Raw genomic sequence first — 26,458 nt, 5'->3', positions numbered from 1 at the left:
CTTATACCTGGAATCCTAAATGTTCCTTCCTCAGTTCTGGGGAAGGAGGCTAGTGTTTAAGAATACCTCACTCTTATTTAATATTTTGAAATTTATCAACAACTTTTATATTCATGATCTTAATGCTCTTGTGATTGAATTATGCTCCTTTTAATGGAATGTGCCACCATTTAAAAAATTTAAAAATGGAATTTGATGACTTGCTAGGACCCCAGAGTGATTTAGTATTGAGTTTATTTAATATCCCAGTATATTAACCTCCACATCTCCATCTGAAGCCCAGAACTTTCTCCAGAACTCCCAGGTGTTATTCTCATCTGCCCATGGGTTTCTCCACTTGAGAGTCTATGACCAGTTCCATCTCAACATGCACATCATTGACCTCTTTATGATCCCCCAAGTGTGCTCTTTGTCCTTTATTCTACACTTTGATTTTTTAAAAACTAATATCTTGGAATAACAATTGTTAATAGGATCATATTTTTATTAATATCTTTGTTAATAGGATCATATTTTATTAATATCTTTAAGTCATTTTTTTCACTTCGTTTTTATTGTTGACACTATTACAGATGTTCCCCTCCCCTCCTTTACTTGCCTCCACCCAGTCCCTAACCCTCTTCCCTTTGGCCATCTTCAAGTCATTTTAAAAATAAGAATGGTACCTGAATACTGTATATATTGGATTTTCACCTATTTTAGATTTTTCTTTTTTATTTGTGTTTCCACCTGACAGACAACTTGGCTAGGTATAGACTTTTGAGGACCTTTGCTTTCCTGCTTAACCTCCATTTTGCAAAGTAACTATGGAAAACTCTGAGGTAAGGCTGACTACTCCCTCTCCCGTCCACCCCTTACCTGGCCATCTTCTTTCCCCTTTGAAACTTGTAGGATCATTTCTCCAAACATGAAGTTGAATAATTTCATCAGATTTTGTTTGTGTATCAATTTCCTTTTGTTACAATTTCCTAATAACACACCAAATGATTTTTGAGTTACAAGTCTTTCATCTTTCTTCATTTCAAAAGATATTTCTCTATCATATCTTGGAATATTATTATTGTCCCATTTTTTTTCCATTCTCTAGTAAGACCAATAATTTTGTTGTTTTTGTTAATCCTCACTTGAGGATATTTTTTGCGTTGATGTTAGAGAGAGTGGAAAGGAGAGAGAGGGACACATAGAGAGAAACATTGATGTGAGAGAGACACATCTATTGGTTGCCTCCTACAGCCTGCAACCTAGGTGCGTGCCCTTGACCAAATAGAATTTGGGGCCCTTCAGTCCACAGACAAATGCTCTATCCACTGAGCAAAATTGGCCAGGGCAAGACCAATAATTTTTATAGCAGGTTTGAAATTTATGCACTACAATCTATCTATATGCAATTGATAACTTTATTTTATACAAATTAAAAAGTAAAATAGAATTTATAATACTATGCTTCTATAAATATTATTAGTTCAGAAATAGGATTTATACTTGAATTCATAGACTGAAAAAAGGGGAAAATGTCATAACACATACACAAAAATAAAAAATAAAATCCTATATCAATCAACCTATGACATTTGAAAGAAAAGTTACAAGTTTAATTTCAAATTGTCTTTCTTATACTGCCCACATTTCATTTGCGCATATTTATATCACATATCAACCTCCCTCTCTTCCTCTTTCTTCTCTTTTTCCTCTTTTTAAAAAAGTGGCTGAGTCACTTGAGATAGTTTTCAGACATCAAGACCTGTAGCTTCTAAATTCAGCATTCAGAATCTCCTGGAACATGGTCATTCCCATACATAATCAAGTATTATTATTGCAACCAAAAATGTAATATTAGTCCAAATAGCTCCAATGACAAAGCCTTCTTTGTATGAGAGATTTGTTAACATATGGTTTCCCTACCATACTATTTATTTAAAGTATACAATTAGGTAGTTTTTTGTATATTTACCAAGTTGTGCAACCATCACCATAATCAATGTTAGAATATTTCATAACCCCCAGAAAAAAACCATGTTTATTAACAATCAACAATCACTACCCATTTCCCTCTATCAATCACCAATCTATGGATTTGCCTGTTCTTGAAACTTCATGTAAATAGAATCATATAATAGGTGGGTTTTGTTACTAGCTTCTTTCAATTGGCTTAATTTTTTTTATTATATGTTGTAATATGTAACATTACTTCATTTATTTTTACTGATGAATAATAGTCTGTTGTGTGGCAACATCACAATTTTAAAAATTAATTTATTTTAAACAATTTTTTATTGTTGAAAGTATTACATATGCCCTCTTTTTCCCCATTAATCCCTCTAGCCTGCCCCCATCCCTGCCCCAGGCCTTCAGCACCCTATTGTTTGTGTCCATAGGTTATGCATATTCTATATAATAAAGAGATAATATGCAAATTAACCCTCTTGCCCTCACAAGATGGCTGCATATGACTAGGCCAGCAGGGGAGTTAGTGAGGGAGGGATGACCAAATGACTGGACAAGCAGCCTGCATGGGGTAACCAGGCTGGCAGGGGGGTTTGTAAGGGGCAACTAGGCTGGCAGGGGGGGTCAGTAAGAGATGACCAGGTTGGGGGGAACAGTTAGGGGTGACCTGGCCATTGGGGGTGTGCAGTTAGGGGCAACCAGGCCAGCAGGCCAGTAGATGAGTGGATAAAAAACCTGTAGGCAGTTAGGAGCAATCAGCATGCAGAGGCAGTGAGAGCCAGTGGGGGGTGGGATGGAGGGATAGGGACAATTAGGGGCCACCAATCAGGCAGGTAGGCAGGTGAGCAATTAGGGGCCAGATTGTGAGAGGAATGTCCGGCTTCCAGTTTAGGACCAACCTAAAAGGGCAGTCGGACATCCCCCGAGGGGTCCCAGATTGGAGAGGATGAAGGCGGGGCTGAGGACCCCCCCTCCCCCCTGCATGAATTTTGTGCACCAGGCCTCTAGTATGCATATAAGGCCTTTGGTTGATTACCTCCCACCCAGCCACCCTCCCCCCTGTTTCCTCCGAGTTTCCACACTCTGTTACATGCTTCCATGTCTCTAGATCTATTCTATTTTTTAAAATATATTTTATTGATTTTGTACAGATAGAAAGGGAGAGAGATAGAGAGTTAGAAACATCAATGAGAGAGAGTCATCAATAAGCTGCCTCTTGCACACCCCCTACTGGGGATATGCCTGCAACCAAGGTACATGCCCTTGACCGGAATCGAACCCAGGACCCTTCAGTCCCCAAGCCGACGCTCTATCCATTAAGCCAAACCAGTTTCGGCTAGATCTATTCTATTTATCAGTTTGTTTTGTTACTTAAATTCCACATATGAGTGATATCATGTGATACTTGTCTTTCTCTGACTGACTTATTTCACTTATCATAATACTCTCCAGGTTCCTCCAGAGAGTCTCAGAGGGTAAAACATTCTTCTTTTTTTACTGCTGTATAGTATTCCAGGGTATACATGTACCACAGCTTTTTTATCCACTCATCTACTGATGGGCACTTGGACTATTTCTAGATCTTAGCTATTGTAAATTGTGCTGCTTTAAAAAAGAGGTGAATGCATTCTTTCTGATTGGTGTTTCGGGTCTCTCAGGATATATTCCTAGACGTGGAATCACCGGGTAAAATGGCAGATGTATATTTAATTTTTTTGAGGAAACTCTATACTGTTTTCCATAATGGCTGCACCAGTCTGCATTCCCACCAGCAGTGCACTAGGGTTCCCTTTTCTCCACACCCTCTCCAGCACTTGTCATTTGTTGATTTGTTGATGGTAGCCATTCTGACAGTACACCACATTTTATTTATCCAGTCATCAATGCATGTTTATTTGCTCTTTGGGCCTATTGTGAATAGTGCTGCTATGAATATTCATGTACAAATATTTGTTGAGCACCTCTGTTTTTAAAAAATATATAGTTTATTGATTTTTTTACAGAGAGGAAGGGAGAGAGATAGTTAGAAACATCAATGAGAGAGAAACATCAATCAACTGCCTCCTGCACACCACCCACTGGGGATATGCCCACAAACAAGGTATATGCCCTTGACCGAAATCGAACCTGGGACCTTTCAGTCCGTAGGCCGATGCACTATCCACTGAGCCAAACCTTTTTTTTTAGGTGGGTACCTAGCGGTGGAATTGCTGAGAGATAAGGTAATCCTATGTTTCCCTTTTTGAGGAATCACTAAACTATATTATTCACCCCCCCCTTTTCCTATTGATCCTCCCCTCATCCTCTGCCCTCCTTCCAGAACTCGTACAAAGTCTAGGCTCCCTCACCTCTGGGCTTTTCCATATACTCTTTTTTCTCTCTGGACACTTTCATTCTCCTTTCCTAGAAGACTTTTTAGATTCCTCTTAAACGTTATTGATAGAAAAAGAGAGAAAAAAAAGGATGTTTTGCCTTCTACCACAGGCACGGGCCCCATGCTCCTCTCCCTCTTTCTGCCACCTTCCTGGTTCCACGTTCCCTGCACAAAGTGCCCAGCGAAGCTGCAGACGCCAGCCCTGCTACAGAGCGGGAGTTGCTGGCCCCAGGCTGAGCCAGGTTCTGGACCAGAATGTGACAGTGAGGAAGCAGCACCAGAGCTGGAGGAACAAGACTCAACACAGGCAACTGCAGCTGGCCCAGTGCTGACAGTGATGCAGAACCAGCCAGTAAACAAAATAGCAGGAGTGAGAAGAGGGCGTGGAAGGCCATGTCCAAACTGTGTCTTTGACAGTTTTCAGGGGTTTCTACGGTCACTATCCAGAAATTTAAGAATATTGTCTTTGCCAGCACAAAAGCAGATGTCTACAAGAGCCCAGCTTCAGACACCTGCCTAGTTTTTGGAGAAGGCAAGATTGAGGATTTATCTCAGCAGGCACAGTTAGCATCTGCTGAGAAATTCAGAAGTTCAAGGTGAAGTTGTCTCAAACCTTCAAGTGAACACACAGACTCCAACTGTACCAGAGCGGAGTGAAGAGGAAGAGGCTGATGAAACAGGCATGACAATGAAGGACATAGGATTGATCAAGGCACAAGGAAATGTGTCAAGAGCAAAGTCAGCCTGAGCCCTGAACAACAACAGTAATGATGTTGTCAATGCTGTTATGATATTAAAAATGTACAAAACAGTACTGCAGCTTGGTTTGAAATTTGTACTGTTTCTGAGAGGTAAAATGCTAATTGGTCCTAACAGTGTCACAGTCATGGTCGCTAAGGAGGAGGCTGCCTGCATGTGTGCAATGGGGCGTTGGTCCTGGAGATGTGGTGGAAGCGGGGAGGCGCCCGGAGAAGTCCCATGCCTGGGAGGGCGGGGGTGAGAGCCTGTAGCGCCCCCTTCACCACTTCTTGGCCACCCACGGCTTGCACTCAGAGCACCCTGCCACTCAGCTGGCTGGGGAAGGAGCACAGCAGGCTGGAGGTTTCCATGCTCTCCTCTGGCGCCATGACTGGGCAGAGCCGCTGCATTGCTCCAGGAATGGGACAGAAATTGGGAGGCACCCATAGAAGGCAGGACCAGCCTGAGGCGACTCGAGGGACTGAGAGAAGGGCTTGAAAAGGCCAGGGAAGGCCAGAGGTGTTGGGGGGCTGGGCCAGGCGTGCTGGAGCCACACATGGAGATGTTCGGGTATCAAGGCAGGGCGCTGGGTGGGTGGGTGGGTTGTGCAATTTTGTGTTCTGGGCTCTTAGTTATTAATAAAGTTATAGCTTCTTATGGGATAAAAGAAATCTCTGACCTGCTGGATGAGGTTAGGTATTCTCACTCTTATCACATCCTGCATTTCCCCTCAGACTGCATTTGTGATACTTGGTAGTAGCTTCTCTAGTTGTCATGTGTTCCAGTTAGATTGTAAGCTATCTGAGGGCAGGCACCATACATACCTAACCATAGTTTTCCCACAGCACATGGTAGTTGCTCATTAAATATTTCTTGAAGGAATACATTAATGAACTAATGGATTATGTATTTTTTGTGTGAATTGATCAACACGTTACTTGCTATCATAGGGCTTAAAGTCCCAGTGAGGAGAGATGATGTAATCATAGGACAACATAAGGCAAAGGTGATCATGTGCTATAGTATTTGGTTCTGATAACTGCGCATGGTAGTTGCTCATTAAATATTGAAGGCCAGAGCCGGGCCAGTGTGGCACAGTGGTTGACTGCCGATCTATGAACCAGGAGGTCATGGTTCAATTCCTGATCAGGGCACATGCCCAGGTTGTGCATTTGATCCCCAGTAGGGGGAGTACAGGAGGCAGCTGATCAATGATTCCCTCTCATTATGATGTCTCTTTCTCTCCCTCTCCCTTTCTCTCTGAAGTCAGTAAAAATGTGTGTTAAAAAAAATATTCAGGGCCAGACATTGCAGAAGATGGAGAAGGGGGACATTAGCATGGGCTGTGATGGTCTGGGAAAGCTGTGAAGGTCAGACTTGGGGTGAATCCAGAATTCTGTCTCTGGACGTGATTCATTCAGAAACGTGAGTGAGGAAGGCAGGGGTGGGGGAAAGCACTGGGTTTGTACTAATAGGTTTCTTTGGGACCCAGGGATCCTGGGGGGCAGGTCATTGTAGAAGAAAAGAGCCGAAACACAATGGTAGGGACTCCGGCTGGAAAGGCAGGACATGGAAGGAGCAAACAGGAGGCAGGCTCTGAAGCCACACTCAGACAAGCTAGGTAAGTTCAGAAGAGATAGTTATTCTAAAATCCTCTTTAACAGATATCAGGGTGCCATAAACCTATAGTGCAACCCCTGTAGGATGATTTAGAAGTCCTCACCCTCACAGTACTAATAATTTCTAGGTAGAGGTTCAGCTCATCGTAAGTTGAGAGGAGATGCTCACTATTGGGTTCCAGTCTGTTCCTTCATGGCCAGGGGCTTCTTCCAACCCACAGTGCTCCTCCACACCGTCTGCATTGGCACCAAGTGCGGCTCAGTGAAGGGGTGTGGAGCTGGGAAAATCCTGCCTCTTCATCACAGAATGAAATGATGGCAATATGAAGTCTGACTAATGCCATACTTTGTCTCACATATGGTAAGTTTTGTTTGTTTGTTTTTACATGTATTGTTTAATTTTTTTTTTTTGGCTTCCTTTGATGTGAAAAATTAGATAGTATATTCCTATTTAGCTGATGAAAGAATTCACATGAAGGAAGGTTAAGTTCCTTGGCCGAGTTCATGAAGCTGCTGTAGGTGTAGTAAGGCAATCCCAGGCTGACTGACTCCAGGGTTCCGGCACTTAAATACTGTGTATGCCACACCAGGGTTATCCCGTCTCAGCTGCTTATCCTGGTGCCTCCAGAATGTTCACCTCAATTCTATTTCCCTCTAAGTCTTACTTCCCTGACTAATGTCCCCTGGGTCAATAAAGTCTTAAAAGAGAAAAGAGACAAGATTTTTCTCTGTGTTGGGATAGTATTAATTTAAGCAACAAAGAAATAAAAGTGGAGGAGCTATATTCCCAGTAGTCCCAGTGTCAGGAAGTGGATCCAGAGCTTTGGGGATGGGCTTTAGTGCCTGTAGATGACGAGAGAACTTCTGCTGCCTTCTAATCTTCAGCAACTCAGCCTTCCTGTTGTCCTGCAGTTTGAGCAGCTCCTGTGGGTCTAAACAGCCTCCAGGCTGAGGCAGGCATGGAACATGGGCTAGAATCCATTTTGGGCTCACCATCATCACCTTTCCCACATTCTCTGAGGTGGGCGGCTGAGGGATGCGATAAGCTAGATGGGTAGACAACTAGATGGGCTTTCTCTGGAGTGAGGAGTGCTTGGGAGCAGACCACCGAGACGGATGCAGGCGCCGAGAGGTGCGTGGTGGTGGTTTTGCACACTTAAAAAAAGGATTCTGGTGGCTCTTGGCTGGTGGCTCCTCACTGCTCCCTGGCCTACCATCTTCTCCAGCCTCAGTGACGGACTCTCAGAGGCTGAAGCCCCTTTCAAAGTGGAGCAGGAAGCGTTATGTGATGGACCAGTTACCAGCTAGGGGACTCACTGCTGTGTTTGCTGTGGTGAACAGACCTTTGCCAAAGTGATGTTTTCTAATTCTCACCAGAGGATATGTGTGTTTGTAAAAGAGGAGAAGGGGGGGTGGGGGGGAGAGAGAGAGAGAGAGAGAGAGAGAGAGAGACTGATCTGTTGCTTTCCAAATGTGCCCCAACTGGGCATTGAACAAGCAACTTTTTGGTGTGTGGGACAACACTCCAACCAATTTTTGCCACAGTTTTGTTTCCCTCTGTATCTGGCCCCACTGGCTTTATGGGGCGCTGGCCTCAGGAACATGTACAATGTACCTAATAGACTGAACATGCCTGAGAAGACGTCTAGGTTGGGTCGTGCACACATTCTCATATCTACACATCTGGGACTCATTTATAGTCCTCAGAGTGGATTTTTTTTGCATTCCCTTCCACCCTTCAAAGGCCCCATGACCCAATATTTCTTCTCTGATTTTGGGAGTTTTCTGGTGTTTTGGGGATAAATGGGCCATATATTTTCTAGGTGGGCCACTCCATTGCTATGTTATGTCAGAGCTGGTTACCCTGAACTTCTTCTCAAACCGATTCCCACTGACTTCATATAATCCAGAGATTCTCAAAAATCTGGTATGCCAATGGCACCATTTCCCATTTCCCAGCACTGCTACTCACTTAGCAGTCTTTTACATTTCATTTTAATTGGCCAAAGAATGCCATGGAGAAGTATACTTTAGATCTGTCCTGTCCAATTTCGAAGCCACTAGCCACACCTCATGTGGCTATTGAGCCCTTGAACATGGCTAGCTCACATTGAGATGTGCTGTGTGTGTGTGTATAAAATGCACACTGGATTTCAAAGATGATAGACGAACAATATATATCATTAATATTTTTTATATTGATTATGTGTTGCAATGATGGTGCCACGGATATATTGGCTAAAATAAAATGCAATTAATATTAATCTCACCTGTTTCTTTTGGCCTTTTCAAGTGTGCTTATTAAAAATTTACAATTACACATGTGGCTCACTTCCATGGCTTGCATTTTATTGCTAGTGGATAGTGCTGTCTTAGAGTAATCAACATGCTTCATTTTGATGGCCTCCAAAATTTTGATAGTTTAAATTTTTCACCACTACGTGTAATGTTGACTCCTGGTAGGGTAGTTCTTTTTATTATGCCTATTGGGAAATTTTCAGAAAAATGCCCTCTATGGGGCCTGAGACACCCTCCTTAATTATGATGTTTTTTCCTAAATTAGTCAGAACTAATCAGTGATTGTGATTAATGAGGTTACAAATGTCTCCAAGCCTCCTCCAAGGACTGGGCTTCATATCTGCAATGAGGTAGGACAGTAGGCAGAGTGCACATCCATTGTTCAAACTTCCTTTGGTTTAAATGACATTTACTGACCTGTCCCATCAGTGTCCAAAGCAAGGTAAAAGGAGAGGATATTGGGATGTCCATAAGGTCTGCTGGGAATGAAGCTGTCCCAATGCCAACAGCCACCCAGTGTTGTTAGTAGAACTTGATGGTAGATCTCCCACAATCAACCTACCGCTGAGTTCTGAGGCCTTGAAGCTGTGTGAACAGTTGGAAATTTCTTGCTGGGAGCAGTGTGGGTCATTAACTTTATATAGATGGAATCATACAACACTTCAGTGCGCAGCATAGAGACTGCTCCACTGGTAGTTTGGTCTTTCAGTCGCTTAGGCTTTCATATATACACTAGAGGCCTGGTGCAGGGGAGGAGGGGTCCCTCAGCCTGACCTGTACCTTCTCCAATCTGGGACTCCTCGAAGGATGTCCTACTGCCAGTTTACAGGGATTAGGCCTAAACCGGCAGTTGGACATCCCTCTCGCAATCTGGGACCACTGGCCCCTAACCGCTCACCTGTCTGCCTGCCTGATCACCCCTAACCACCTCTGCCTTGGCCCCTGCCACTGTGGCTTTGTCCAGAAGGACTACCAGAAGATGTCCGGTGGACCCAGTCTAATTAGCATATTACCCTGGCAATGGAAGAAGCCAAGCTTCCTGCCTGCCCTGGCCAGCCCTGGCCTCTGCTCAAGGCTACAAAGTTTCAATTATAGAAGATAAATAAATCTCAGATACCTGCTTCCAGCCGGCCCTGTCTCTATGCAAGGAGGCACTAAAAAAAAAAAAAAAAAAAAAAAAAAAGAAAAAGAAAAAAGCCCCTTACCCAGGCTGGCCACGCCCCTATGGAATAAGAGTCATGCTGGAGTGCATGGCCAGCCTGCAAACATCCATCAGCCCCTCACCCAGGCTGGCCACACATCCCCAGTGGGGGCCCTCACCCCATGGGGGCATGGCCAGCCTATAAACCACCACAGGCCCCTCTTCCAGGACACCCCATGCCCCAAGGGAACCCCTACCCTGATCCAGGACATCCTTCAGAGCAAACCAGCCAGCCCCCACCTGTGCACCAGGCCTCTATCTATATCTATGCTAATAAGAGGGTAATATACTAATTAGACTGGGAGACCTTCCAGAAGACCTTCTGGATATTCTTCTGGACAAAACCATGGTGGCGGGGCTGAGGTAGAGCCAGTTAGAGACCAAGAGGGGAGGGCAGTGTGGGTGATTAGGCGAGGATGGGATGATAGTTGTGGGTGATCAGGCCGGTGGTGGTGGTGGGGGGGGGCATTGGGGGGTGATCAGGCCAGCAGGGGGACCAGTTGGGGGTGAGCATGCCATCATTGGGGGTCATCAGGGCAGCAGGGGGAGGGGCAGTTTGGAGTGAGCAGGCAAGCTGGGGGACAGTTGTAGGTAAGCAGGCCAGCAGGGGGGTCAGTTGGGGGTGATCAGGCTGGCGGGGAGGCATTTGGGGGCGAGCAGGCCAGCAGCAGGGGGCTGTTGGGAGAGAGCAGGCTGGCAGGCAGAGTGATTAGGGGTGATCAGGCAGGCAGGCAGGCAGGTGAGCTGTTAGGATCCAGCAGTCTTGGATTGCGAGAGGGATGTCCAACTGCCAGTTCAGGCCTGATCCCTGTAAACCGGCAGTAGGACAACAGGTAGGCACTGGGAAAAAAAATAAATAAAAATAAATAAATAAATAAATAAATAAATAAATAAATAAATAAATAAAAATAAATATATATATATATACACACTAGTGACCTGTTGCAGGAATATTCCTGCAAGACTTCCGGCGGGCTTCCCTCCCTCTACCAGCACCTCTCCTGCCCCCCCACCTCTCCTGCTGCCCCACCATGCCTGTGGCCACCTCCACAGGCAGTCTGCAGCCGCACACTGCCACCACTGCTGTGTGCCTCACCCCACACGCCTGACCCACTTCACCTGCTGTTGCCGCTGCCTCCGTGGCCACGTGCGCACCACCACTGCACGCCTCGCCCTGCCCTGCCCTGCATGCACTAAAATGTGCTTTCCCTCCAGCAGCTGCAGCTGCCTTGCTTTCCACTTTCCCTCCCTCTTCCTTCTATGCTGTCTTCAGTCTTTACTCCTTCCTTCTTCCATGCATGCAAATTAACCACCATCTTTGTTGGATTAATTTGCATAATAATTGGCTTGTGGGCATGGCTTGTGGGTATAGCAACTCTGCTATGGTTAATTTGTACATTATCCTATTATTAGGTAGGATTTGGGAGAGGATAAATAAAATACTCAACCTTATGACTTTTGGGGTATTTGATTTAAAAATATCTTTTTGAAAGTACTGAAATCTGTATAAATATTCATACTGTAATACAAATTATTCTTAATTTTGGAAAGGTAAAAGAAATGCAACATGAAAATGGGAAACCAAAGTATCGTTTCAGAATTCCTCCTCCTGGGCCTGCCCATTGAAGCAGATCAACAAGTCCTGTTCTATGCCCTGTTCCTGGCCATGTACCTTACCACCGCCCTGGGGAACCTCCTCATCATCGTGCTCATTCTCCTGGACTCCCAGCTCCACACGCCCATGTATCTGTTTCTCAGCAATTTGTCTTTCTCTGACCTCTGCTTCTCTTCAGTGACCATTCCCAAATTGTTGCACACCATGCAGAGCCAAGACCCATCCATCTCCTACGCAGGCTGCCTGACCCAGATGTACTTCTTCCTGCTTTTTGCAGACCTGGAGAGCTTTCTCCTTGTGGCCATGGCCTATGACCGCTATGTGGCCATCTGCTTCCCCCTGCACTACACCACCATCATGAGCCCCAAGCTCTGTCTCTCCCTGGTGGCGCTGTCCTGGGGGCTGACGACTTCCATCTCTTTGTTGCACACCTTGCTTATGGCTCGGCTGTCTTTCTGCGCTGACAATGTGATCCCTCACTTTTTCTGTGACATGTCAGCTTTGCTAAAGTTGGCCTGCTCTGACATTCAGATAAACGAAATGATGATATTTATCTTGGGAGGGCTGGTTATTATTGTTCCATTCCTGTTGATCTTTTCATCCTATGCACGGATCGTGTCATCCATCCTCAAAGTCCCGTCTGCGAGAGGTATGCGCAAGGCCTTCTCCACCTGTGGCTCCCACCTCTCCGTGGTGTCTCTGTTCTATGGGACGATCATTGGCCTCTACTTGTGCCCTTCAGCCAGCAATTCTACTGTGAAGGAGACGATCATGGCTGTGATGTACACTGTGGTGACGCCCATGCTGAACCCCTTCATCTACAGCCTGAGAAATCGTGACATAAAGGGGGCCTTGCAAAGAATCTCTACTAAGTGTACGATTCAGTTTTCTTTGAGACAGTGACTCTAAAGATTAAAGTATGTTTTCAAACAGTAGGTGTAATCATGACAAGGACTAGTATTCTAAAGTTCTAGCAGCACTTCAGTGTGGCACTGCTAATACAACCCACAGAGCGCTTCTAGAGAGGAGTTCTCGCACATGTCACTAGGGGAGGGTCATTGTGCCTCTTGGGTTTATCACTGTTTCTTGCTTGTGATGCAGCACAAGGCTTGGTGTGTAGCACATGCTCAGTGGTTATTATTCAGTCTCGAAGAAATACCACTCAACCTTGGTATTTATTGTACTTAAAAATTGTACAGTAGTTCCTAATTCTCCAATAAATCTAAATGACTCTGCCACTTCAGTACCTCGCTTCTGCCAAACATATCTATTCCCTGAAGAATATCATCCAATTTATTATGGGCATGCTTTTTAAATTTTCACTCTCCAGAATCATCATTTCTCCTCTTACTAATCAATTTGGTTCTTAATTTTCTTAATTCACCTATTTATCGATCACATTCTAAAATTATCTTTTTTTCTTTAACTGCCCCAATCATTTGCCAGTTAAATGACAAATTACTTCTTTTGGTAATATCTATAGTTTTGGAAGAGAATTCCTCTTTTGAATTAAAGTCATATGATATGGAATAGACCATTATGCTTTGTTATGAATTGGTTAAGTTATAGACATTAAATGGTAGCCCCTACACAGGCTAAGGTGAAACAAATAATGACAGAAGGATTAGTATCTCTTTATGACTCCCAGATAGATTATTTCCCATCTGGAACTTGATGCTGAAATTATTTGGTGCTTCACTTATTTTTTTTTTTCCTGCCAAGTGCTCTCTAATCTCTACAGTGCCTTGTTTAGTACACTATGTCAGCTGGATGTAGAATAAATATTTATTGATTTGATTTGAATGCATTTTCAAGTTTTTTTTTTTTAAAATTGATTTATACCTTAAAAAGCTCACCTTTTACAAGGTTTCCTAATAATGACAAAATTGGATTCATTTGTTCTTCAAAAATGAAGAATTTCTATTACAAAAATAATGCATCCTCACTGGGAAATATCCAAACAATAAAGAAATGATAATAAAAATGTGAGGGCCCTTCATGAATTTGAGGACTCTCATGAGGCAGTTAAAAGTTGGGGAATATTCAATGAGCAGACTAACATTGCATATAATAATTAAATAGGGCTAACTTATACATACTTCTCAAAGTTTTCATATAAAATACATTTTGAATTTGTCATCTCATACAAGGACATGTAACTCTTTTAGAAGGTATATAGTGTGTTGAGTGGACCCATTAACTATAATTTATTTAAATGATCTGTTCTGGATGAATATTGGGATAATTTTCAGTTTTTCATTATTTTCACCGATGCTTAGATTTTATTTTCTGGTCCATACATTTTTGGTGGACTTGTGCTGTGTTTCTAGGGACATAATCTTAGAAATGGGTATACTAGATCAAAGGATATGAACATTCTATAATTGGGTAGAAATTGCCGAATTGCCTCCCTGAAATTCTTCTAAGGTAAGTAAAGGAGACTAGCTGCTTTATTATGATGTTTCCAACACTGGATACACTTTGCTTTCAAAGTATTTATCAACCCGATATCCAAAAAATGAGATTTTACTTTCTAAATGTTTAAAATATGTTTTTATTGTGTGTTTTTATTTATTTTTAAGAGAGAGGAAGGGAGTAGAGAGAGAGAGAGATAGAAACATTTATGAGAAACACCAATTGGTTGCCTCCTTTATGCCTCCTACTGGAGATTAAGCCCACAGCCCAGGCAAGTGCCCTGACCAGGAATTGAACCAGTGACCTCTTGGTTCCTAGGTGATGCTCAACCACTGAGCCACACTGGCTAGGCGAGATTTTACTTTTTTCTAAACTGAATTTCTGTATGTGTCAATGAGGTCAAACACCTCTTTATATTGATTAGCCATTTGCCTTTGGTGTGCTATTGTGCATGTGTTGTGCTTTGAGTAGATTTTTATTTTTTTAGAGTCGCAGTGCACCTTATTATACATCTTAAATTTAACATTTCATATATGGTTTTAAAGCTTCAATCAATAGTTCAATACAAATTATATTAATATTAATAATAATAAATATATTTATCAATCAATTAAAAAAATTGAAAATGTGAAGAAAATTACATTGTAAGAACTTAAGTATTACTAAAATTTTCTCAGTATGGTGAAAAGTTGAATAAAGTCATGGAAGCAGAGGAATGTCTTAGCCTTGTGACTTTGGGAAAGCTGCTTGGTTTCTCTAAGCCAGTTCCTCTCTGTGCGATGAGAATAATAATCTCCCCCAGAATCGTGTGAGGTTTAAACCTGACGTGTGTGTAGAGCACCGAGAACAGTGCCTGGCACATGAGCATTCCTCACTAAATGATTTATTTTATTATTTTTACTAGAGGCCCAGTGCTCGAAAATTTGTTCACTGAGGGTGCTGGTTTCTCAGCCTGGCCTGCCCGCTCTCACAGTCCAGGAGCCCTCAGGGGACGTCCTCCCAGCCGCCAGGGCTCAAGGCTGGCCCGCTGCTGCCTGAGCCCGCTGCTGCCTGAGCCCGCTGCTGCCTGAGCCCGCAGCTGCCTGAGCCCGCTGCTGCCTGAGCCCGCTGCTGCCTGAGCCCGCAGCTGCCTGAGCCCGCTGCTGCCTGAGCCCGCTGCTGCCTGAGCCCGCTGCTGCCTGAGCCCGCAGCTGCCTGAGCCCGCTGCTGCCTGAGCCCGCAGCTGCCTGAGCCCGCAGCTGCCTGAGCCCGCTGCTGCCTGAGCCCGCTGCTGCCTGAGCCCGCTGCTGCCTGAGCCCGCTGCTGCCTGAGCCCGCAGCTGCCTGAGCCCGCTGCTGCCTGAGCCCGCTGCTGCCTGAGCCCGCAGCTGCCTGAGCCCGCTGCTGCCTGAGCCCGCAGCTGCCTGAGCCCGCTGCTGCCTGAGCCCGCAGCTGCCTGAGCCCGCAGCTGCCTGAGCCCGCTGCTGCCTGAGCCCGCTGCTGCCTGAGCCCGCTGCTGCCTGAGCCCGCAGCTGCCTGAGCCCGCTGCTGCCTGAGCCCGCAGCTGCCTGAGCCCGCTGCTGCCTGAGCCCGCTGCTGCCTGAGCCCGCTGCTGCCTGAGCCCGCTGCTGCCTGAGCCCACAGCTGCCTGAGCCCCAGGCCTTGCAGCCACTGTGGCTTTGTCTGGATACACATCTGGAATACGTCCACCCTAATTAGCATATTACCCTTTTATTAGTATAGATTATAAAGATATCATTAGATCATTGTGAAACATTGGGAAAGCATAAGTATCTATACTAATAAAAGGGTAATATGCAAATTAATCACAACACCCTCACAGTAACAACTGAACAGCCGGCTGCATGGGGTGACAAGGCTAGCAGGGGATTAGTGAGAGATGACCAAGCGACTGACCAGTAAGCTGTATGGGGCAACCAGGTCAGCAGTGGGGGCAGTGAGGGGCAACCAGGCTGGCAGAAGAGGACAGAGAGGGGTGACCAGGCTAGCAGGGGTGGGGCAGTGAGGGGTGACCAGGCCTGCGGGGGCGGGGGGGGGAGCAGTGAGGGGTGACCAGACTGGCAGAGGGGAAGTTGTAGGTGACCAGACCAGCAAGGGGGTCAGTTGTGGGCAATCAGGCTGGCAGGGAGGGCAGTTGGGGGCGATCAGGCAGGCAGGCAGGTGAGCAGTTAGGAGCCAGTGGTCCCAGATTGTGAGAGGGGTATTTGACTGCCGGTTTCAGTTGATGAAGTCACAGAGGGGCCAGATCTCCTCCAGGAGTGGCTGCTGAATGCTGAAGGAGGCCAAGACCTCTGGTGATATCATGGGATCCTACCATACAGTCTTCATCATGAAGGACTGCATCTGGACGGCCACCCCTCTCTGCATCCTCCCCAGGCCAAGAATTCCCAGGGTCTTTTCATTCATCTCAGTTTCCATGAACTTCTTTCAGTCCCACTTGCCATCCCTCATCGAAGCCATTGCCTGGGGAATCTGCCTGGCCAGACACGTGATCATCCCACAGGTGAGCTCCGCAGCACAAAGACTGTTCCCTTTGGGAGTGTTCATGACCAGAATGCCCTTCCTCGTGGCAGCCTCCAGATCCACACTGTCCACGCCAGTGCCGGCCCTGCCCACCACCCGAAGCTTCTCTGCTGTGTTGATGACATCCACGGTCACCTTGGTGGCAGAGCAGACAATAAGGCCTTTGCAGTCCTGCAGCTCGGTTATCAGCTCCTCTTTGCTCAGGTTCTGCTTCTCTACAACCTGCAACCCTCCTTCTTGCAGGATCTTCCAGCAGCAAGGGTCCAAGCTGTCACTGATGAGCACTTTCTGTGGATTTGTGAAGACCATTGCTGGAGCAGGCCAAGGGATCAACCACTCTCCCTGGACAGAAACACCTCAAAGCCCCAAGATTTGGTTCTGATTGGTCAATTTCTATGCCAGTCAGTATCAAAAGCTCCGCCTGCTAGGCAGCCATTGGTTCCTCACACTTCACCCAGATTTGGTTCTGATTGGGCAGTTTTTATGCCAGTCAGTGTTTCGGGTTTATCAAGGGGGTCTGATCAGAAAGGTGAGGCTGATCAGCAACCCTGGAGGAGGCCTGGAGAGAAATGGAGACGCAGCTTCTGGCCAGACTGGCCAAAAACTGCCACAGAGGCAATGACTCAGTCCCTGCTTCTCTCTTCAGACCTCTCTCTGGCCCCCTCAGCTCCCTCAGCAGTCAGTCAGTGCTGGGGCACTGTGCCTGCAGTGGAAGCAGTCAGCTAGGTTGCCACAGCAACCCAGCACTGACTTCTGGTCTGGTTGAGCTTCAGTGGTGAAGGTGTTACACCCTGGCTCTTTATTATAGAGACTATTGGCCTGGTGTACAAAATTAGTGCCCTGGGGAGTGGGTAAGAAGGGGTGTCCCTTAGCCTAGCCTGCAAGCTCGCCAATCTGGGACTGCTCGAGGGATGTCCAACTGCCCGTTTAAGCCTGATCCCGGTGGGATCGGGTCTAAACAGGCAGTTGGACATCCCTTTCACAATCCAGAACTGCTGGCTTCCAACTGCAAACCTGCCTGCCTGATTTCCTCTAACTGCTTCTGCCTGTCAGCCTGATCACCCCCTAATCACTCCCCTGCCAGCTTGATTGACGCCTAACTGCTCCCCTGCTGACCCAATTACCCCTAACTGCCCTCCCTTGCCAGCCTGGTTACCCCCAACTGCCCTCCCCTGCAGGCCTGGGTCCCTCACTAGATCTTCACTATATATATTAGAGGCCCAGTGCATTAAATTTGTGCATGGGGGTGGGGGGAGGAGGTGGTTCCTCAGACCAGCCTGCACCATTCCAATCTGGGACCCCTCTAGGGATGTCTGACTGCCAGCCTGTTTGCCCCTAAATGCCCTCCCCCGCAGACCTGGTCACCCGTAACTGCCCTTCCCTGCAGGCCTGGTACCCCCCAATTGTTGTCCCCTGCAGACCTGGGTCCCCCCAAACTGCCCTTCCCTACAGACCTGGTCACCCCCAACTTCCCTCCCCTCAGGCTTGATTGCCCACAACTGCCCTCCCTTGTAGGCCTGATTCCTCCCAACTGCCCTCCTAACTGCCCAACTAACCATCCTCCCAACTGCCCAACTAACCATCTTGTGGTGGCCATCTTGTGTCCACATGGGGGCAGGATCTTTGATCACCTGGGGGAAGCCATCTTGTGTGTTGGAGTGATGCTCAATCTGCATACTACTCTTTTATTAGATAGGATAGAGACCTGGTGCATGGGCGGGGGCCAGCTGGTTTGCAGGCCAGCCACACCCCACGGCAATCCAAGCAGAGGCCCTGGTATCTGGGATTTATTTATCATCTACAATTGAAACTTTGTAGTCTTCTGCTTGCTCAGTGGCTGCCGCCATTTGTGTTGGGATTTATTTATCTTCTATAATTGAAATTTTGTAGCTTTGAGTGCAGGCCGAGGCCAGCAAGGGCAGGCAGAAAGCTTGGCTTCCTCAATTGCCAAGGAAACCTGCAAACCAGGCCTGCAAACCAACACAGGCCCCTTGCCCAGGCTGCCCCATGCCCCAAGAGAACCCCTACCCTGATCCAGGACACCCTTCAGGACAAACCAGCTGCCCCCCACCCATGCAACAAGCCTCCCTCCTGCTCTCTGTGGCTGCAGACATCTTGGTTGGGTTTATTTGCATATTTGCTCCTGATTGGCTGGTGGGTATGGTTTGTGGGCCTGGCTTGTTGGTGTAGCGAAAGTATGATCAATTTGCCTATTACTCTTTTATTAGATAGGATGCCTAAGCTACCGGCCAGTAGGTATGACACTCACTGACCACCAGGAGAAGATGCTCAACACAGGAGCGGCAGAGCAACAGCAACTTTGCAAAGTGCCCTCTCACACTCTGGGACGCCTCAGGGGATGTCAAACTGCTGGGTTTGGCCTGATTCCTGCAGGCCAGGCTGAGGGACTCCACCTGCCAGAGGGACCCTGCTCACTCTGCAGATGTCCTTGAGTCCCAGTGCTGCTTCAGGTGCAGCCTGCTGGGGAGGGACAGTGGGAGTTTGGCTCCAGGGCATGTCCAGCCCTTCTCATCCAGTTCCACCCCACTGGCCACCTTCTAATTTCCTTTCAATGTGCATGAATCTGTGCACTGGGCCTCTTATAGGTATATAAGATCTTTGGTTTATCTCTTCTCATCCTCTCACCCCCACATCTACAATGTGTATTGTTGATGAATAAAGATTCAACACAGTACAAAGGGACATAAATGGGGACGGAAAGAGACTTTGCTTTGGGCGATGGGCCTATGATTCAGTGTGATATTTTGTTGAGTTGTACACTTGAAATCTCTATGGTTTTGTGAACCAATATCACCCCAATAAATTCAATTAAAAAAAAGATTTAACCTTGTGAATTTAAAGATCTAATTGACTTTAATGAATGAATGAAGTCAATTATTAGGCAAGCATCCCACCTAGTAAGTAGAGGTGGTCTGAGAAGCTATATAAAATGGAAAGTTTTTATGAGCAGAACTGGGTGGGACAAGAGAGTTATTAGTAAAAAAAAAAAAGAGAGAGAGAGAGAGAGAGAGAGAGAGAGAGAGAGAGAGAGAGCGAGAGAGGACTGTTTCAGGCAAGGTCACTTCCTTTGGGCAAGGGTCTTGTCACACAGGTTACCTCACTAGCATTGATCAGAAAGTTCCAGACTGACTGCTTCAAGTCTCATTCCTGTGAGCAGCTGAAACTGCAATTGTCTTAGTTTGCTGTCTTAGGGCAGTGACTCTGAAGCAGAATTTTTGGACTGGAACCCAGATTCTTTGTCCGCCAGAGTCCAAGAATGAATCCATGGCAGAAGGTGGTAGAGCAAAGGTGGAGATTCATTGAGGAACAAAGCACAGACTCCCTCATGGGGAGAGGGAAAGAATCCCACAAAATGGACTCCCATGTAGGGAGGGGGGAAAGGTCCCACGAGTTCCTTTTCCCTATGGCTTATAAAGGCTACAGATCTTGGTGCCTGATATCCCCTTGATTGGTCACTATTCCCTTAGACTGGTTACTGTAGTAACTCCTGAGCTTAAAGGTTGAACCTCACAAGGGTTCCCCCCTCCCACCTCCTTCCTTATTGTTTTCCTATTCCCCGTTGGGCTTTCTTCTCCTTCTGGATGAAGGGCTTCCTTCTCTTTATTTTGTAAATATAGACCTTTTGTTGACCCCAGCTCCCTCATTCTATGAAAATGTACCTGTTACAGCCTTTTAGCTCTCCTATTCTATGGAAATATAGACCGTATTTCCTTCATGGTCCCCTTAATTTCTAAAATTTCCTAAACCTGTCCTATTTTGCCTCTAAAATTCCCAATCAAATTCCACCAGGGGCTGCTGTTTCTTAAAAAAAAAAAAAAAAAAAAAAAAAAAAAAAAAAAAAGCACAAGTAATTAGAGTCGTAAAATATTTATATCTCACATTATAATATCTACTTCAGCCTGGCCAGCTTGTGGTTGAGCATCAATCTATGAACCAGGAGGTCATGGTTCGATTCCTGGTCAGGACACATATCTGGGTTGTGGGTTCTATCCCCAGAAGGAGGCAGTCAATCAATGATTCTCTCTCATCATTGATGTTTCTATCTCTCTCTCTTTCCCCCTTCCTCCCTGAAATAAATAAAAATATTAAAAATAATCTACTTTGTAGTAGTAAAAATACCTCTATTATATACATAGAAATAAATTTAATAAAAAGGTAGAAATCTAGTGAAGGTAAGGTGAGAGGAGGGATGGCTGGATGGAGGTGGACAAAGGTAGGGGGATGAGGGACATCTGTAACAGTATCAACAACAATAACAGCAATAATAAACAAAATAAAATAAATGCATTGGGGGAAAAAGGTGGAAACTTTTTTTAAAAGCCCATAAAACTCTTCCCTAGAAATAATACTGGAATAAATGGATAGACCATACCATGTCCTTATCTGGAAGGATCTGATACTGTAAAGCTGTCAATTATTCTAAAATTATTTATAAATTGAATGCATTCTCATTAAAATTCCCTTTGTAGAAGATTTTAATCAGAAAAATGAGCCTATAGGTAAAAAGGCAGAGGAAACATGTGAGATTAGTCAAGTACACGTGGGAGGAAAGAGAATGGTGATGAGATTGTAAGGATGGGATGTAATTAGAATATTCCAGAATGAAATGTGAATATTTACTCTAAAGTTCCAGTGGCTGGAGCACTGTGGTACCAACACAGAAAGGCACAAAAGAATATAAAGTTCAGAAACAGACACAAGTATATAAAAACATTTCATGTTTGACAAAAGGAGGTACTTCAAATGACTGGGAATGGTCTTGGGACACAAGCTCTAGAGTTATAAACACAATGTTGTATTCCTTGTCACTTCATGCTCTAAAATGAATTTTGGATGTCAAAAATGTAAAGCATAAAATAAAATCAGAAAATAAGCAGTAGAAAATATATATGAGTATTTATATAATTGCGACAGGGAAAATAATTTCAAGTGTCACAGCAAAGACAGATGTCATAAAGTAAAATATTTAAGTACTTGGTGAGGATGAAAAAACAGCATTAGTAATAATGAGATACAAATACACAGAAGGAAAATCTTTGCAACATATATGAAAAAGAGTTAACACTTGCATCAACATAAGGAAAGCTTGGTCTTCTTACAATCAAATAAATGCAAAAAACAACAAACAAAAAAACAAACCCCAGCAATAGAAATAGTAATCCACATTGTAAAGATTTTTTAAAAGATGATGATAACTAAGGTTGGTTGGGGTTAGGCAATTGTTCAATCAGTCTAGCTGATAATTTGTCAATATTCATAAAAGTGTTGAAAATATATACATGCATATGGTCCACTCAAGGAAATAGCTATGCAAAGACATATCAAAGCTTTGCCTTTAGTAGTGAAACCTGGGAACAACCTAAAGGTTCCAGATGGACGGCTTGATTAAGGAAATGTTGATGCAGTTATAAAGTGATTCAGCCACACAAACAAGGAAGCAGGAGCATTTATTTAATATGCAATTGAACAAAGGCAAGGCTGGGATGGGAGGAGGTGTGGGAGAACAGGAGGGTTCTGTGGTGTGAAGAAGGGTGGAAGAATACAAAGCCAAAAATCATCACAGAGTGAAGAAATGGGAACCCGGTGTTTGCTAGGAGGCTGAGATGCACACTCAACCCCTCACTCACTTCACAAGTTTGCTAATGAGTCTGCTAAGGATGCTACTAAAACCACTCAGCACTAATGGGCCTCCTACTCTCCTCTCTAAGGTCTAGTTCCATTCTATCGAAAGGACCAAAAAAAAAGCAATTCTCTTCCCCTTGCGTCCCTTCCCTCTGGCCTTGTTAGCAGAGATGCCAAAGCCAATTAGCAAATCCCCAGTCTCCCCAGCCCCCAGGCCAATTATCCTGAACTCAGGTTTGGAAGTTAATTAGAGGAACTTGCAAGGATTTCATTCCCCAATCCTGGCCCTGGCTGTTACTGTGGGAACCTTCATTAGAAAAGTTTCCGGAGGAGGCACGTGCCTCCTGAGACCCTGTGGAGCTGGGGAAGTTAGCAAAGTTCATCACATCGCAGCCTCCTGTCTAACAGACCAAAAGTTACTGAAGTGTTTGGGGGCCCAAGAGATTAATTATGGGGAAAGGGGGGGCAGCAGCTTCTACAGATCTGAGTCCTTCACTGACTAATGGTAAGGAAAGTGAGGGCCAGTGTAATTCAGAGGGAATAATGTTGGCCGGGAAGGCTGGAGTTTTGGGTGGGTGGGTGGGTGGGGTGGGGGGTGTAAATTAATGTTTTGGTCCTTATTAGAGAGAGAGCACAAACTCCAGAATATGGCAAATCGTACTTGAAATCCAACATAATTTTAACATCTTTTACATGATACTTGTCCACTCAATAATTCTGCTTTTCAATTCATTTAATCCTCAGAAAAATCATTTGAAATGTTATGATTCCCATTTTATAGATGAGAAAACTGAACGCACAGAGAGGAAATGCCTGCCCAGTGTCACACAGCTGGCCAGTAGCATTGGTAGCCTACAAGCCAGCTCTTCAGTCCAAGGCCATCTGCCCCTGACCACAGCTGCTTCAATGCATGGGCTTCTCAGCTCGCTGCCTGGCCCAGAGGAGATGCTTGATTTGTATTAGCTTTCCCTTTTATCCTGGCTGAGACAACTACCTGTAAATACCAAATAAAGGTTTTGACTTTTAAGGCCTTGCTACTATTTCCTCAGATCCTACAAACATAAACTCTGAAAATAAGGGTAGATATTTTCTGGCTAATGTTCTGAGTTTCCTTCCCAAGCTCACTTCTTTCAATTTATTATTATTACCTCCCAGGCCTTCACATCTCTGCCTGGGTCACTGCTACCACCTCCAATCTGGGCATCTCTCCAGATGCCAAAGCCCAAGAGCCCACTTTTTCCCCATCAGCAATCCATGGTGCAGGAATCGTTTCTGGGTTTAAACCTGTTCGCAACCTTATTGGCTGTCCATTTAATTGCCGTGGCCCATTATATCCCTCCAGCCTTCTGCATGCTGTGTGGTTGAGTATTAACTATTAATATGTAGTTGGTGAATGAAAAAAAGCTCAAGATAGTCCGAACCAGTTTGGCTCAGTGGATAGAGCGTCGGCCTGCGGACTGAAGGGTCCTGGTCAAGGGCATGTACCTTGGTTGCATGTACGTTCCCAGTAGGGGGTGTGCAGGATGCAGCTAGTCGAAGTTTCTCATTCATCGATGTTTCTAACTCTATCCCTCTTCCTTCCTCTCTGTAAAAAATCAATAAAATATATATTAAAAAATCTCAAGATACATGCAAGGGACTAATTTTATGGATAAAGGAATTAATGTTAGAGAGAACGTTCATGTAGATTTACTATAAGTAGAAGGGGCTCGTTAGAAGTCAGGTCTCCAGATGTCCTGTCCAAGGCCCTCTTCACTCACCTGTACTGCATTTGTACTTTCAGAGTTTCATTTCTGAGACTCATTGCATCCAGAGTCAGTATTGATTACCTTGTTAGTTTAGAATTCTTTGGCGATTTACTAGAGACAGGCAGGCAGGGAGGGAAAAATACTGGGCTAGGACTCAGCCCTTAGAGGTTGTTCTGTCTACTAACTCTATAGACTTTGAAAAATCCTTCAGCCTCCCTGTACCTCTGTGTTTTTTTTTAACTGCAAAGTGAGGATAATAAAAGCTGGCTTTACTGTCTAATCCTGGCCTTGTTTGAGGGTGGCATTCAGCAGTGCAGTTGCAATATTCAAATGAGAACATAGATGTCAAAGTGCTTTGTAAATACTAACGGAATAACAAGAGAAACCATACTTAGTTATAATTATCTTCAGTCATAAGAGTGCCTTTCTCTGTGCTGAACACGTGTAAGCCTGCAGCTGGTAGAATGGATGTGGGGGTAGGAGGCATTGTTGAGGTGTGTATGAGGGCATCTCCAAGTAGACATATGCAGATGTCTACTGAACTTGACAGATGGAGCCTGGATGTCCTCAAAGGTAAACAGGTGTGTTGGGGGCCGAGGAATCACTTCGTAAGTTGTATAATTTTCTAACCTCTATGCTGTATCCATAAAACTAATATAATATTGAATGTCAACTATAATTGAAAATTTTAAATAAATTTTATTAAAAGTTTACAGGTGTATTGAAGACTGATACAACACATTGGACACATGTTTGTTTGTATGTTTGTTTTAAACCAGTTATCTGAAGTCAGAAAGAATATCGCTGGAAGTTTCTTTTAGTGTCAGGAGACCACAAACCTATGTTTGTCGCACAGGAAATTGTGAAAAGTCTACAGCAGTCCTCACCAAGATTAGTCACTACCATTAACTGGAATTGCATAAAAAAGATTCAAAATCAAGCAACAGTGGCAAAGGCATTGGGGACAGAGATGTTGAAGGTGGTTCAGGATGAGGGTTGATGTGGAAGGGAGGCTGAAATCAGAATTTTCAGGGCCAGGGGAGGAAGGAGGGAGATGGGTCCACTGGGAGAATTTCTTAGATGGCTCAGTTTGGGTCATAACTCAGAAGAGAAGGGATGGACAAGATGATCAGTGACAGCTTCATATCTCTCCCAAGCCTCTGATTCTTGATCAAGTGAACCCAGCAGCCTTCTATTGGATGGACAGGATTTAGTATTTGCCTCAAAGATAGGGGTGACAGGGGACACTTTGAAGGCTGGAGAGAAAACACTATAGTCAAGTCACCTTACCCCCACCCTCCATCTGTTCACCATTAGCACTTGTTAAAATTTGTTCTTTGTTTTTCAAATTACAGAATTCAGTGAAAGAGTTCAAATAGGAGCAAATGAGTAAAAACCAAAATACCATCTCCATTTCCATTCTTCCCAGTGCCATTCCCCTCCACAGTGGAATCACCATCCATCCACAGCTTGAGGTTGATCTGGGGACCTTCTCTCCCCACACATGTACGTGTCACTTTATCATCACTTTCTAAAGGTAGTAATATGTGCTATACACCTTTTCATGTCAACACTTTTAATTCTTTTTAAACAAAAATATACCTTTTACTAAAGTTATTTACAGGAAACACGAGCTACTCATATTCATATAGCAGAGTTAAAAACCATTCACTTCAGAACACGACCTAAGGAAAGACAGGCACCTTGTGGTGACTTGTGACCACTCAGTTATTCTTAGGGTACCATCTCTGCAGTGTGCTTCAGGTGAATGGCTCCCAGCCTTTGGAGATTAGAGGATTTGTACCCTGGCACTTCTTTGTTAGCAGAAGACTCTTTGCAAGAAGATTCTTTGCGAAAAGGAGACATGTCTTCAGTTTTGGCTTCAGGTAGCCTTAAGGGTTCCATGCCTCCTTCCTCAAGCAATTAATAAGCCTGTTGGGTAAGGTCACTCTTCTTAGACTTCCAACTTCTTGGCTGGGAAGTGCCTGAAATGGTTCTCAGAATAATTATAGAAATGGTCTCAAAAGCACTTGAAATCTCTGGATTGCCTTAGTTTCATCCTTTTGGTAAAAATCTTGATTTCTACCATTTATTCATTGGTAAATTCCAAAAAGTGTCTCCCTCTATTTTTCTTTTCTTAACAGTCCCCCCCCCCTCTTTATTAATCACCTATACATACGTATTAAACAGAATGTCCAATATAAACCAGTGTATTTTCCACTAAAAATAAAAACAAAACTTACTATTCTGAATGTTTCTTCTCATGACACACAGGATTATACATTCTCATGTTTTTGGTGTAAAGTTGTGAGAGTCATTCCATGAAGTGAAAGGAAAATGT

General features: G+C 44.6%; 1 protein-coding gene and 1 pseudogene across 2 annotated transcripts; both read left to right on the top strand.

The window, feature by feature from the left end:
* The first annotated feature begins 806 nt into the window (after positions 1 to 806).
* LOC311610843 (nascent polypeptide-associated complex subunit alpha-like) lies at positions 807 to 5,066 on the top strand (annotated as a pseudogene). The gene is made up of 2 exons: positions 807 to 821; positions 4,388 to 5,066. The product of its transcript is annotated as a nascent polypeptide-associated complex subunit alpha-like (transcript).
* A 6,675-nt stretch (positions 5,067 to 11,741) lies between these two features.
* Positions 11,742 to 12,692, top strand: LOC311610842 (olfactory receptor 1E5-like; the record flags this gene model as incomplete). Its single annotated transcript, XM_084862354.1, has 1 exon — positions 11,742 to 12,692. The coding sequence occupies one exon, from the start codon at positions 11,742 to 11,744 to the stop codon at positions 12,690 to 12,692; it is 951 nt and encodes a 316-aa protein (XP_084718480.1).
* Between the last annotated feature and the right edge of the window lie 13,766 nt (positions 12,693 to 26,458).

The sequence above is a fragment of the Pipistrellus hanaki genome (assembly GCF_964339955.1).
Source record: "Pipistrellus hanaki genome assembly, chromosome: 16".
Classification (NCBI taxonomy): Eukaryota; Metazoa; Chordata; class Mammalia; order Chiroptera; family Vespertilionidae; genus Pipistrellus; species Pipistrellus hanaki.
This window is presented reverse-complemented; position numbering and strand designations above follow the sequence as displayed.